General features: G+C 46.8%; 1 protein-coding gene across 1 annotated transcript in view; it reads left to right on the top strand.

Annotated features, from left to right (window-relative positions):
- Nucleotides 1-13,994, top strand: part of PPP2R1A (protein phosphatase 2, regulatory subunit A, alpha) — a 49,088-nt gene that overhangs the window by 12,588 nt on the left and 22,506 nt on the right. The window contains exons 2-3 of the mRNA XM_011965857.1: nucleotides 7,263-7,353; nucleotides 11,278-11,378. Of these exons, the coding sequence (XP_011821247.1) occupies nucleotides 7,263-7,353; nucleotides 11,278-11,378 (192 nt within the window). The remainder of the gene's footprint in view (nucleotides 1-7,262; nucleotides 7,354-11,277; nucleotides 11,379-13,994) is intronic.

Genomic DNA, 13,994 nt, shown 5'->3' with positions numbered 1-13,994 from the left:
GGGGAATTGCAAGACTTTGAGTAGGAATGATGGGTTCTGATATAATTTTAAAGGATCCTTCCTCTGGCTGTCATAGGGGTTGGGCAGGAACACTGGTCCTGTTGAAGTGCCTTTACAGAGCACCCAGGGCCAGTGTTAGCATGTAGTGGGGAAGTGTGGTTACAGTCAGGACATGTTGAGGGGAGCTGATGGGATTTCCTGGTGGGTGATGCAGAGGGAAGAGTTGAGGATGACTGAAGTTTGAACCCTCGCTCTACCAGTTTGCTCCCTGTGTGCCCCTGGAGCAGTACTTTCCCCTCTTTGGGCCTAGATTCCTCGTCTGCAAAATGGGGATAATGATGAAGAATCAGCATGTGCCTGGTTGTGAAGATGCAGTGAAATTGGCTTATGGGGCATGTGAAATTGGCTTGTTCAGTGTGCTGGTTTACCTACGGTAGTCATATGGCGGGGATTGAGCAGACCTGAGGAAATGGGGCATCTGGGGAACCTTGTGGGACCACGTCAGCAAGTGCTAAGGCCTGGGTTGGGAATACACTGGGCTGTTTGTTTGTTTTTTTGGTTACTATCAAGGAAGCCATTGTGACAAGCCAGGCACAGTGAGAATGGATCAATAGACTAGGGTCAGATTGTGTTGGTCCTTGTAGGCCAGAGTAGGGCCTTAGCTTTTATTCTGATTGTGAAGGGAAGACATACTACATGTGGGATATACCATATAGATTCATATTATGGAAGGCTCCATGGGTTGAATGCAGGATGGGTCTTTAAAAGTGGGTCCCCTTTCCAAAAGTGCATGTAGTGGAAAGGGGGATTTTATTTGTTAAGTCACCACAGAGCAGGCTCTGTGCTGAGGCCTGCTGGGACACAGAGAGTCCCAGTCTAGGGTGGTAAGTGCTGTCGTGGAACCATATATATAGGTGGACTCTTTGGAAAATCCCAATTCCTATTCTCTCAACCCAACAATCAACAACACAGAAGAAGACTTCCGTGACTAAATGTGTGTTGTTGGGGGAGGGATTCTTCTCCACTGCCAAGCAAGCAATCAGTTCTGCAGCGCACACCAACTGGGTGTCCTCCAGCTCAGTTCAGACACGACCTAGAGACAGTGTTGGGTCTCACAGGTTGAGGGCTCAGGCCTCACTGCCCCTTGACCTTCGCCTTCAGTTGCCATTCTGGGCCTTCAGAACTTCTGATCTACCTGCTTCAAGTTGGAGTTCCCATGACCACCCTGCCTTTGAGTTTGATTAATATGCTAGAGCAGCTCTCAGAACTCAGGGAAACACTTAAGTTTATCAGTTTATTATAAAGGATAGTATAAAGAATACAAATGAAGAGAGGCATAGGTGAGCTATGGTGGAAGGGGTGTGGAGCTTCCATGCCCTTCTTGGGTGCACCACCCTCCAGGAACCTGTGTGTGTTCAGCTGTGTTGACGCTCCCAGGCCCTGTCCTTATGGGTTTTTATAAAGGCATTGTTAGGTAGGCAGGGTTGATTGAACCTGGTGATCACCTTGACCTTCAGCCCCTGTCCGCTCCATGGAGGATGTGGGGTGGGGCTGAAAATCCCAACCCTCTAATCACGTCTCTGTGTTTTCCATGACTGTCTTCCCAGTGACCATGGACCCCATCCTGAAGGTATCAGTCAACATGAGCATACAAAACCCACCTTGGAGATTCCAAGGATTTGAAGAGTTGTATGCAAGGAAATGGAGACGGAGCCCAAATCTGTATTTCACAGTATCACAACTGTAGCAAGTGCTTGGTGGGGACACGCTTGGGAGATAGTCAGTACACAGGGAATTCTCCTCAGAATATGACATGATCAACCGCCAGTCAAGATTTCTTAATGATGGTATTAATAGCTTTTCTGTCAGGAATGTGACAGGAACCCCAACCAAGAGTTGTTTAAACAAGTGAGGGTTCTTTTTGTTTCTCATATAGCAAGTTCAGCAGCTCAAAGCTATCACAGAATTGGGTCGGCTTAAAGATATCACAGAAATGCGGTTTTTTTGACTGGCCTATTTTGGTTATAAGATTCCAGCAGCATCTGCTGTCCTAGTGGGACTGCACTTTTTCGTGCAGTTTACCAGGGGCCAGCTTAGGACACAGAGGTTCTTCCCCTCCTCCCTTTTATGAAGGAGGAAAATCTCTCCTGAATCTCCTCAGCAGACTTGCTTGTATATCTCTTTGCCCAGAACTAGGTCATGTGCAGAGTTAGTTGAGGTTAAGTTTGGCTATAAGTAGTAGGAAAACTCTAAATAACAGGGGCTTAAGTGAGCTTGAAGTTTATTTCTGACTGATGACCAAAATGTCTGGTGGCAGTCCAGGCTGCTGTGGCACTTCATGGTGTCAGGGTCCCAGGCCTTACCATTATATGCTGTTTGTGTCCTCCATTCTACCCTCCCTGTCCCCCAGGTTACCTCAGGTCCCCAAGTTGGCTGCGGAAGCCCCAACCATTATAACTCCATTCCAGACAGGAAGGAGGGAAGATAAGTGTGAACCCCATCCCTATAAGTTGCACAAAACATTTCCACTTGGATTTTATTGGCCAGATGTTAGTCTTATAGTCACATTCAGATGCAAAGGCAATTCAGACATGTCTTTTCCAAGGGTCATGTATACAGCTGAAAACCAAGGATGATGAGCAGCAGTGTAGCCCAGTACAGGAGCTCTTAACTTGGGGATCATCTGCAATTCCCAGGCAGGTCCATGAGTTTGGACCTGCCTGGGAATTATAACATCTTTATTTTCGTTAACCTCTAACTTACATTTAACTTCCCTTCTGTTATGAATTATAATATCCCTATGGTATATCATAGATAGTATTAGCAAAACCTGTGACTGTTGCCAGAATGTGTTCACATGTCATTTCTACTATTATACATACCTTCTAGTGTCGTTTATGTTCACCTCTGTTTCAAAATTGTGTTCATTATTAGACCTACTAAGGGGATTCATGGCACCACCCCACCCCTCTACAAAAAAAAAAACCCAAAAAACAAAGCCGGGCGCAGTGGTTCATGCCTGTAATCCTAGCATTTTGGCAGATCGAGGCGGGAGGATTGCTTGAGCTCAGGAGTTTGAGGGCAGCTTGGGCAACATAGTGAGGCCTCATCCCTACAAAAAGTTAAAAAACTAGCTGGGCTTGGTGACACCTGCCTGTAGACCCATCTACTTGGGTAACTGAGGTGGGAGAATCACTTGAGCCCGGGAGGTCAAGGCTACAGTGAGCTGCGATCGTGCCACGGCACTCCAGCCTGGGTGACAGAGCAAGACCCTGTCTCAAAACAACAGCAAGAACAACAAAAAAGAAAAAAGAGCAAATATGAATCCATAGTACTGGTTAAGAACCTGGTGGCTGGGATTCAAATCCTGGCTTTGCCACCAGTAAGCTGTATGCAGTTTACCTCCCTGTGACTTTGTGTTCTCTGCCTTAAGATGGAGGATTCTGTATTTCCCTCATGGGATTGTGAGGGTTAAATGAGTTAAAACATTAAAGCCTGGGGCGTAGTAGAAACTAAGGAAATATTTGCTGTTATTATTCTGTCATGGTGGAAAAAGGGAAAAGAAACATAAGTGGACCAGCTGCCACAGTGTCCTTCTTAATAATCTGAACAAAATCAGGATGCTGTCAGTGAGGCGTGCTTGCCACGGCTGCCATTATTAATCTTCCCCTAGTGCTAGGGTGTCCCTGTAGAATGTCATTTTGTACTCAGGACAACCCTCTGAGGGTAGGTATTCTCATCATCCCCACTTCACAGATGAGAAAATTGAGGCTCAGAAAGGTACAAGGATTGCCCAAGATTCCACAGCTAATATGTAAGCAGTTTAGCCTTGAACCTGGACTTTGCAGCCCTGTAGTACCACCCTAGGCACCTTTCTCAAGCGTTGATGATGTTGTCTGCCTGAAGAAACAAACACTTTTAATGAAACCAAAAGCAGAATCCGGAAGAACAGCAGTGGGAGGAAGGGGACTCTGTGCCATGGGAGAGCAGCCTGATTGTCATGGGCCCACCTCTTGGGCATCCCCAGCTTCAAGTTGGGGTTCCCACGACCCCCTCGTTGGGTTTGATTAATTTGCTGGAGCGACTCACAGAACTCAGGAAACACTTAGATTTACCAGTTTATTATAAAGAATATTGCAAAGGATGCAGATGAGGAGATGCATAGGGTAAGCTATGGGGGAAGGGACGGGGAGCTTTCATGCCATCCCTGGAAATGCCACCCTCCAAGAATCTGCGTGTTCTGCTATCGGGAAGCTGTCTGAATCCTGTCCTCTTTGGTTTTTATGGAAGCTTTGTCATACAGACATTTTTGCCTAAATGACAGCATGATGTTGAAATTGAGTTAGGCTGCCCAGCTTCGTTGCTTTCCAGTAAGTGACAGCCTCGCCTCTGTGCATCAGTGTCCTCACCAGTGAAGTGGGTATGCTACTAACAATACATACTTCTGAGCAGTTAGGAGGCTTCAATGTGTTAATCATCCATGTCAATCACTTGGAATGCTGCCAAGCACATAGCAAACAGTAAATGTTTGTTGCTATGGTTCTGACATTTATGATTATGATTATTAATTGTGATTATTCCCTGTACCATCTCATTGTCCTCAGGACTGCTGCTCACCTAGTGTCGTGCTAGCCCATGTGTATATTTCCCTATAGCTCAGCTGAGAGAAGAACACACAGATCAACTTGGAGAAAACAAAGAGGAAAGAAATAGACAACTAGGTCAATACTCCCCACAGTATTTTATTTTATTTTATTTTAATTAATTAATTAATTTTTTTATGTTTTTGAGACGGAGTCTTGCTCTGTCGCCCAGGCTGGAGTGCAGTGGCGTGATCTCTGCTCACTGCAAGCTCCACCTCCCGGGTTCACACCATTCTCTTGCCTCAGCCTCCCAAGTAGCTGGGATTACAGGTGCACGCCACCACGCCCGGCTAATTTCTTTTTGTATTTATGGTAGAGACAGGGTTTCACCGTGTTAGCCAGGATGGTCTCAATCTCATGACCTCGTGATCCGCCTGCCTCGGCCTCCCAAATTGCTGGGATTACAGGCGTGAGCCACCATGTCCGGCCTCCCCATGGTATTTTATTATGAAAGTTTTCAGACTTGCATACTGTTGGAAGACTAATACAAGGGTCAGCAGACTACAGTCCGTGGGCCAAATTCAGCCCACTGTCTGCTTTTGCAAATAAAGTTATTGGAACATAGCTATGCCTGTTTGCTTCTCTAGTTCTGGTTCTGTGGTTGCTTTCAGTGCCACACAGGCAGAGTTCAGTAGTTAGGTTTGCAAAGCTGAAAATAATTACTGTCTGGGAATGTATAGAATAAGTTTTGCTGACTTTTAGCCTAGTGCAGTGAGCACCTCTATACTTAGACACCCCAGGTCAGTGATTGTTAGTGTTTGCCATATTAGTTGTTTATCTTTCTATAGGTCTGTCTCTATATATGTTTTATTTTTTAGCTCAAAATCAGTTGCAGGTTTTGTAGTACTCTATCCTGAGGTCCATTTAATGCCAGGATGGTAAGTTTTGGACCACCTATATGAAAGATTAACTGTGTGCATTTTTCTGAGGAGAGACCATCACAACACTTCATCAGATGCTCATCGTCTGTAATCCCAAAGATATTCTTCAACTCCTGGACCGGAGAACCCCTCACGCAGGATCTTAGTCACTTGTAGACTTTGTCTCAGTTACGTAGGGCCTCAGAACAGAACAGGCTAAGGGAGGTCCTGCTCCTCAACCTCGCCCTGTCCCTACCTGTTCTGCCTCTATCCAGGAAGAAAGGTCCCCTGTGGGACCATTAGTCAGTCTCCCACTCGCGAAAGCATTTCACACACATGAGCTCATTCCATTCTTGTGACAGTGCTGGGAGCTGTTAATAATAGGAGAGGCATCGTGGTGGAGATGAAGAAATGAGGGGAGAGTTCCACAGTCTGGCCTGCAGTCAGAGCAGCTGGCTTTGGATCCCACACTCCCTTGGTGCTGGCTTTGGCAGGTGTCTTTACCTCTCTGAGCCTCACTTTCCAAAGTGGTGAAAAGAGGACATTAGCCATGCTTTTCTTCTAGGATCTAGAGAATCAAATGAAGTCCCAACATGTAAATGCTTGGCATGAGATCTATTATGTTTGTTAGCCAAATAAAATAGTTCTCTAGGACTGCCACAGCAAATCACCACGAACTGGGTAGCTTAACACAACAAGTTTTGGAGGCCAGAAGTCTGAAATCAAGGTCTTAGCAGGGTTGGTTCCTTTGGAGGCTCTGAGGGAGACCCATTCCATGCCTTTCTGGAAGTTAGGACTTCCGGTGGTGCCAGCAATTCCTTGTGTTCCCTGGCTTGTGGATGCATCACCTGGTCTCTCCACCCATCTTCACATGCTTACCTTCCCCTCTGTGTATCTGTCTTCCTTTCTGTCTCTTAGAAGGACACTGTCATTGGATTTAAGGCTAACCCTCCATTTAGAATGATCTGGACACACGTAACTACGTCTGCAAAGACTCTATTTTGACGTGCTCATCACTGGGACGTAACTTTTTGAGGCTGCCATTCAGCCTCCTATACTGGTGGTATTATTACTATTGCTAATGCTACTCCTGTTTTTGTTGTCATTTTATTGTAATATTGTTTGTTCTTTATTTTTTTTGAGACAGAGTCTCACTCTGTTGCCCAGGCTGGAGTGTTGTTTGTTCTTTTATCATCACTTAGCCAGCAATCCTGGCTTTAAATCCTGCCCCATGTGATCTTAGCTCTCTGACCCTGAGAGGGGCTTTTGTTCCCCGAGCCTGTTTCCCTGTCTGTAAAATGGGACTCCAGCTAGTGACAGGGGTGCAGGTGTGTGGATGTGTTTAGCCGAGGACCTGGCACAGAGGAAGCATGTTATAAAGTGGCTGCTGCTGTTAAAGTACAGTGTATTAGCATGGTATGTGGTACTAAGTACAGGAGAAGGTGATGAGGAGAGAGGAGGAGGAGAGAGAGTACAGTTTTCAACAGAGTGGTCTTGGAAAGTTCAACTGAGGAGGTGTCGCTTCCATAAGAACCAAGGGATGTTCTTTTGCATTTGTTGCTGCTGCCACTACTATTGTTATTTAATGATTAGCTCGAGGTCACAGGGTCTCTTGGTGGGCGTTTGCCAAATTACTGTTGAACATCTTCACACGTAACCCAGCAAAGCTTCCAGGGGCTGACTGGGTTCGGAGCTGTCCGAACTCATGTGTGTCTGGAATGTCTAACATTCTCCCCTCCTCTTCTTGTTCTCTCATTAGCTTCGCCTCAACAGCATCAAGAAGCTGTCCACCATCGCCTTGGCCCTTGGGGTCGAAAGGACTCGAAGTGAGCTTCTGCCTTTCCTTACAGGTAACGAAGGGGACCCCTGGGACCAGATGTGGGGACTCTTGGGAGGTGGTTTTCACTAGATAAGAGAAGACTTGTGGATTTAACATATGGTTTGTGAATGTCTGCCCTGTGCTAGACATTATGGAGTGGGAAAAGGGATTCAGAGAAATGCTGTCTTGCTCTAAAAGAATGGTCTGGAATGCTGGAGGCAGACATTGGTGAGAGGGATCTAGGGGCAGATAGAACCAAGTTTGAGGTGCAGTTCCAACAGTTGGAAGCTGGTGACTTTAGACAAGTTAGTTTATCTGTTTCTTACGTTTTTCATCTGTAGATTGGGATAATCATCTATGTGCCGTGGTGTTGATCTGAACATTCAATATGAATAACAATTGCTAATACTTACGATATGCTTACTCTATGCCAGATGGTGTTCTACACTGTATCTTGTGAGGATTGAGTTCATATGAAGTGTTTAGAAAGCTGCCTGTACTCAGTAAACATATATCACCGTCCTTTCACCCAGTTAATCTCACAGCAGTGCCTTAGGCAGGTGATACTACTGTCCCCATTTTATAGATGAAGAAACCAAGGTGTAGAGAGTTGAAGTGATTCATTTGCCCAAGGTCATGCAGTTAGGAGGTAACTGAGAAGGGATATTTATCTAGTCATTCTGGCCTTTAACTTGACAGCATTGGTTAATGACTGATTTCAAATCCGAGCTCTACCACTTTCTAGGTGTGTGACTTTGGGCAAGATATTTTACATCTACCTGCTTCAGATTCTTCACAGGTGAAATGGGCATAATTATGTAACCTAACACGAAGACTAAATAAGATACTGTAAGGTGCTTATGACACTGTGCAGTACGTGCTGCCGAAGTGTTAGCTGCCAGGCTGTTACTAAGCACTGCTGTCTGTGAGGATGTAGGTAAAGCACTTAGTACACTGTCTGATACAGACTGGACTACCAATTAATGGTAAATCCTCTGTTATCATTATTCCCATTACTACTTCATGCTTTATACTTCATACCAGCAGAAATCACAGCTGAAGGTTTAGAATGCTTTGTCACTAATTAAACTCTTGTGTATGGGGTCGTCTTAGTTGGACCTAGTGATGATCCTGGGGAGGGAGGAGCTTGAGGTTGTTACTCCTCCCTGCACTGGACACATGGGGTATTGGAGCCTAAAGAGGTGCAGTGACTCGCCTGCAGTGGCACAGCTAGTGACTGAGGGGTGCAGGTGTGTCTGACTGAACATAGGCTATATGAAGAGTCTGCTCATATGACACTGAACAAATGGCCCCAAACTAGGTGGCTTCTATTGGTGAACTGCTGGGGAGACTTGAAAGCTTTAGAATGCTGAGGCATGGCAGGATAATAAAGTGGTGAAGAAGTTTTAGAGGAAAAACGTTGGAGGGACCTGGGTTTGAAACAAGCAGCTGTGCCGCCGACTTGCTAGGAAAGCTGAGTAGGTCACTCCACCTTTCTTAGCCTCATTTCCCTTATTTGTAAAGGAGTCTAATAAGAGCAGTGCCTAACAGTCGGGGTGTGTAAGGAAAACTCTGCGTCTTTCCTCTACTTTCATGCCAGAGCAATCATAACACAGAACATGACTTCTGTGACCATATGTCTGGGGTTTTTCCCCCAAACTGAGCAGTGGACAGCAGCTGGTTGTCCTCTTATTCAGTTCCAACACTGTCTATGCGGAGATAGTGTCAGATCCCACAGATTGATGGCTCAGTCCCCAAGACTCTCCCCAACCCTGCCCACCAGTTGCAAGTCCTTTGGAACTTCTGACCGATCAGCTTCAAGTTGGGGTTCCCGTGACGCCCTCTTTGGGTTTAATTAGGCTCACAGAACTCAGGGAAACACTTACGTTTACCGGTGTATTATATCGCCAAGGATACAGATGAAGAGATGCATAGAGTGAGGTATGGGGGAAAGGGTCTGGAGCTTCTGTGCCCTCCCTGAGCCCACCACCCTTCAAGAGCCTCCACATGTTTTACCATCTGGAAGCTCTCTGAACCCTCTGGGTTTTTATGGAAGCTTAATGGGAGAGGGTCCTGAGTGGAACGGAGGTGCCAGCCATGTGGGACTCTGTGGGAAGAGCATTTCAGGCTGTGAGGAGAGACAGGTGTATGCTCAGCGTGTTGGAAGAATAGCAGTGAGGTAGCCATGAGTTGAGTAAGATTGTTAAGGGAGAGTGAGACTAGGACATGAGGTTGGAGAAGAACAGTGACCACAACATGTGAGATCAGGTTTCTTTGGAACTATTGGCAGATTGAAATGAAAGAGTGTCAGGATTTCTTTTACACCTGAAAGAGTCACTCTGGGTTCTGGGAGATCCAGATGGTGTAGGGGCAAAGGTGGAAGCAGGAAAACCAGGTAAGAAGCTGTTGCAGTCTCCCAGCTGAGAGTTAGTGATGATCAGAGTGACCTTAGGTTGGGAGGGTTGACAGACTTGGCTCAGAAGGAGCTGCCAACCCTTCCAAGGAGGATAGTTCTGTGTGGATTGGTGGGAAGACAGGGTGCTGGCAGCTCCCAGGTGTTTGGCCTTCAGCAGCATTGCTTGGCTATAAGGTCTAGACTGGAGATAGAGATGAATAAGAATTGAGTCTGTGGATATGCATAAGGTCTTCAGGAGACAAAGAAAACAGTGAGGGTGGTTTTAACTGTGTGCAGAGGGAGCCAGGGAAACTGAGGCTGGGAATGAGCCTAAGAACAGTCATATTGGCGAGAATTTATTGAAGGAAGAGGCAGAGATGCTAACCCTCCTACTGGGCTCTGTGCTGAACTCTTCACTGAAAGCATTTATTTCCCTTTAGTCTCAGAACAACCCTGTGAAGTGAGAACGGCCTGTTGTGATTTGGGGGATGAGAAAGGCTCAGAGAGATGAAATGAGTTGCTGTATAAGCACCCAACAGTAAAGCAATATTTGAACCCACCATAAAATGGGGATGATGATAATGACTACTTAAATGAGACGGTTGTGATAAAGAGGTGACGCAGAAGTTGAACCCACCACTTAACACTCACATCCCATTGGCCAGAGCAAGGTCACATGGCCTTGCCAACTGCAAGGGCGTCTGGGAAATGTAGTCTGTTGCTGGATTGCCATATACCCAGCTTAAATGCAGGAAGTTTAAGTGGCAATAGATGCCAGGGATATTAGCATCTTGTGCTATGCAGGGATTAGCAGTTCCCACTGCCTCAGGGATGAGAGGATGGAGCTTAAGAGAGAGGCCTTTGGATGTGGGCATTAGGGACAGAACAGATTTTCCCTTCACATATTCATTCTTTCAGCAAACCTGAATTGCTGTCTGTCTGTGCTCAGCTCTGGCAGGAACTGGGGCATAGAGAGGAGCCAGTCCTGGGCTCGCTGATTATAGCCTATGTTAAGGGTGTGGGTAAAGGTGGCATGGAAGGAGAGGGAGGGAGACTGAGCCCAGAGAAGGTGTTCCAGCGGACATCCTAGAAATCTTCCAAGAAGGGGTAGCTAAACTGAATCTCCAAGGATAAAAAGAAATTTCTGGCAGAGAGAACAGTGCTGAGGGGAGAAGCTGCACCCCAAAAAAGCTCTTGTTGACGTTGCTCTGTGCTTTATACACCTGGTCATATTTGCTCCTCACTGTAACCCTTGCTACAAGGGAGTGATGGTGAACACCATTTTACAGACGCAGAAGCTGGGATTCAGAGAGGTGGAATCACTCAGTCAGTGTTCCGCACCTGCTAGAGGGCAGAAGCAGGACTTAGGGCTCTCTCATCCCAGCCATGCCTGTGCCGTGATCTCTGTGTCAGCCCAGGTGGAGAGTGGGGAGCAAGTGGGCGGATGGGGAAACTGAGTGCTGACAGCCTGAGGAAGCAGAATGGAGTCCGTGAGTTCTGAGCTTCGGCTGGGGTCAGAGTCGAGGTGGGATAGTCACGAAGTCTGTCTTGGTTCCACAGATACCATCTATGATGAAGATGAGGTCCTCCTGGCCCTGGCAGAACAGCTGGGAACCTTCACTACCCTGGTGGGAGGCCCAGAGTACGTGCACTGCCTGCTGGTGAGTGGAAGGCAGGAAGTCCTCTTGCCCACCCCTTAGGGTCAGGCCCATGGCCCTGCCGACCTAGGGCAGGGAGGGGAGCATGTTGGAGAGCATGGGGATCACGTCAGAACAGCTAGGCCGTGGACATCTGCTTTAATCCAACAAGTCAGTAGTGGCTTTTATTTTATTTTATTTTATTTTATTTTATTTTATTTTATTTTATTTTTTTTGTGAGACGGAGTCTTGCTCTGTCACCCAGGCTGGAGTGCAGTGGCGCGATATCGGCTCACTGCAAGCTCCGCCTTCCGGGTTCACGCCATTCTTCTGCCTCAGCCTCCCAAGTAGCTGGGACTACAGGCGCCCGCCACCACGCCCGGCTAGTTTTTTGTATTTTTAGTAGAGACGAGGTTTCACCGTGTTAGCCAGGATGGTCTCGATCTCCTGACCTCGTGATCCACCCACCTCAGCCTCCCAAAGTGCTGGGATTACAGGCTTGAGCCACTGCGCCCGGCCAGTAGTGGCTTTTAATATTGTGAACTCAGGGTGCAGTTGTCATCCTTTCTGTTTAGTGGTCAGGTAGGTGCCCAGTGCCAGGCCTCATCTGGGATTCTACATCCAGGGCTGTGGGTTTGGAGTCAGGCTGGGTTCTACCACTTATTTGCTGTATGACTTGTAAGAGAATTACTTAACCTCTCTGTGCTGTACCTTTCTCATCTGCAAAATAGGATTATGAAAACCTTTTAAAATTATCTTGAAGAGCCCTTGCACAGTACTTGGCACTTAGTAAGTACTAACAGATGTTAACTGCAGTTGTCATTATTGTTGTTGTGACATCATATCCAGCCTTTGGGGTAGGAGGGATTCCCTGTTTATGGGTGAGCCACCTGGAGCACTGAGAGGTTAAGTGTCTCTTCAAGATTGTATGCCTTGTAGATGGCAGACCTGGGATTCTTGGTCTGTCTGTTTGACTCTCTGCCACATTCCCACCCCACTGCCTGCCTGTGTGTCCCATGCTAGGTGATGGCTAGGGACACAAAGATGGGTCAGATCCCAACAAGAAGCATTGTTTGAGAGAAGATGATCTGGGAAGGAAGGCCTTACAAGTTGCCAAGTCCCCTGGTTTTCACTGTTCTCAGAGCCCTGGGCCACTACTGCTGCCTCTGCCTCCGCCCCACTCCCCCAGTGATTCTGTATTTCACTGTTGTTAGAGATACAATGTGGCACCAGCCCTTGATGGTGTTTTATAGCAGCAGCCTTTCTCCCTCTTAGTGGTGTGTAAAAGAATGGTGCTTATCATTGTTGGGATCTTGGGATTTGAGCAAATACAGTAATTCATTTTTTCCCAAACAGCATTGTCTAAGGAAACTTGATAGTTAGCATTAAATTCTGGTATCTCAGCTTTCATCTGGGCGTATGTGTATGATTTGTGCATATGGACACACAGAAAATTGTACATAAATGAGATCGTATCATACATTTTACAAAAAACAGGACTTCTTCACATGAGCATGATAAGGTTTGGGGGCCAGCCTAGAAGGGGTTCCTTGAATTTCACAAAATTGTCTGTAGCCCCTGGCTGATATTTGTCAGGTGGAACTTCTGAGCAGTGAATTCATAGCTTTCAGTAGCTTCTCAGAGGACTTAGGAGCAGAAGACATCATTTTTATGAAACCCCAAGGCTTCAACAAAGGCCCCCAGGGTCTGCAACTGAGCTTGGGACTCAAGCTTGCTTTGGAGCTGGGCTGGGACCCACGGATCCTTCTCCTACCTGGCCAGGGTCTCCCAACAGAACATTCTCAGTGAGGAAAGTCCCAGTCAACCCACGCTTCCTTTTGGGCAGCAATTCCCTGTGACCGATGTGTATGATGTTCATGTCAGCCTGCAGACATCCTGGGGCTCTCTGGACCAGGCAGTGCTGGAAACCAGAGAAGAGTCAGATCAAAATAGCTTGTGCTTGCTCGTTGCCTGCAGTGCACATCCCAAGAGCCTTACACAATTGTGCGCTGATGTTAGCTCTGTTGCTCAGATGAGGAAACTGAGGCACAGGTTGGTTTAAGTGAATTGCCCAAGCTGGGAAGAGGCAGAGTCCAGATTAGATCCCAGTCCCCTAATTCTTAGCCACTCCTATGTACTATCCTCAGAAGGCTCCTGGTTGCTTTCAACGCTGTAAACAAGGGAGGCAGGGGGGCCCTTAAAACTCAGGGTAGATACCTAACCTGCTTAGGTGGGATGGGAAGTTGTCAGGGAAGGCTTCCTGGAGGAGGTGGCTGTTAACCTGGATTTTGACAGGTTATAGGAAATAGAAAATGGCTTTGTGTAGTTTCTTCATTCCACAACATTGAGCAAAGTCTCTAGGCTGTGGAAGCCCAGAGATGTGTCAGACCCACTCCCAGCCCTCACTCTCAGCAGTGGTGAAATGGAATTAATTACAGAGACTCCTGTAACTGCAGTGTGAGGATTGTTTTGTTTTGTTTTTTTCATTTGTTTGTTTTGTTTTTTTCCTGAGATGGAGTTTCACTCATTACACAGGCTGGAGTACAATGGCGTAATCTCGGCTCACTGCAACCTCTGCCTCCCAGGTTCAGGCGATTCTCCTGCCTCAGCCTCCCCAGTAGCTGGGATTACAGGTGTGTG

This window comes from Mandrillus leucophaeus, unplaced genomic scaffold (assembly GCF_000951045.1).
Source record: "Mandrillus leucophaeus isolate KB7577 unplaced genomic scaffold, Mleu.le_1.0 Scaffold74, whole genome shotgun sequence".
NCBI classification, from domain to species: domain Eukaryota; kingdom Metazoa; phylum Chordata; class Mammalia; order Primates; family Cercopithecidae; genus Mandrillus; species Mandrillus leucophaeus.
The sequence above is the reverse complement of the archived record's forward strand: the minus strand, read 5'-3'. Positions and strand labels throughout refer to the sequence as shown.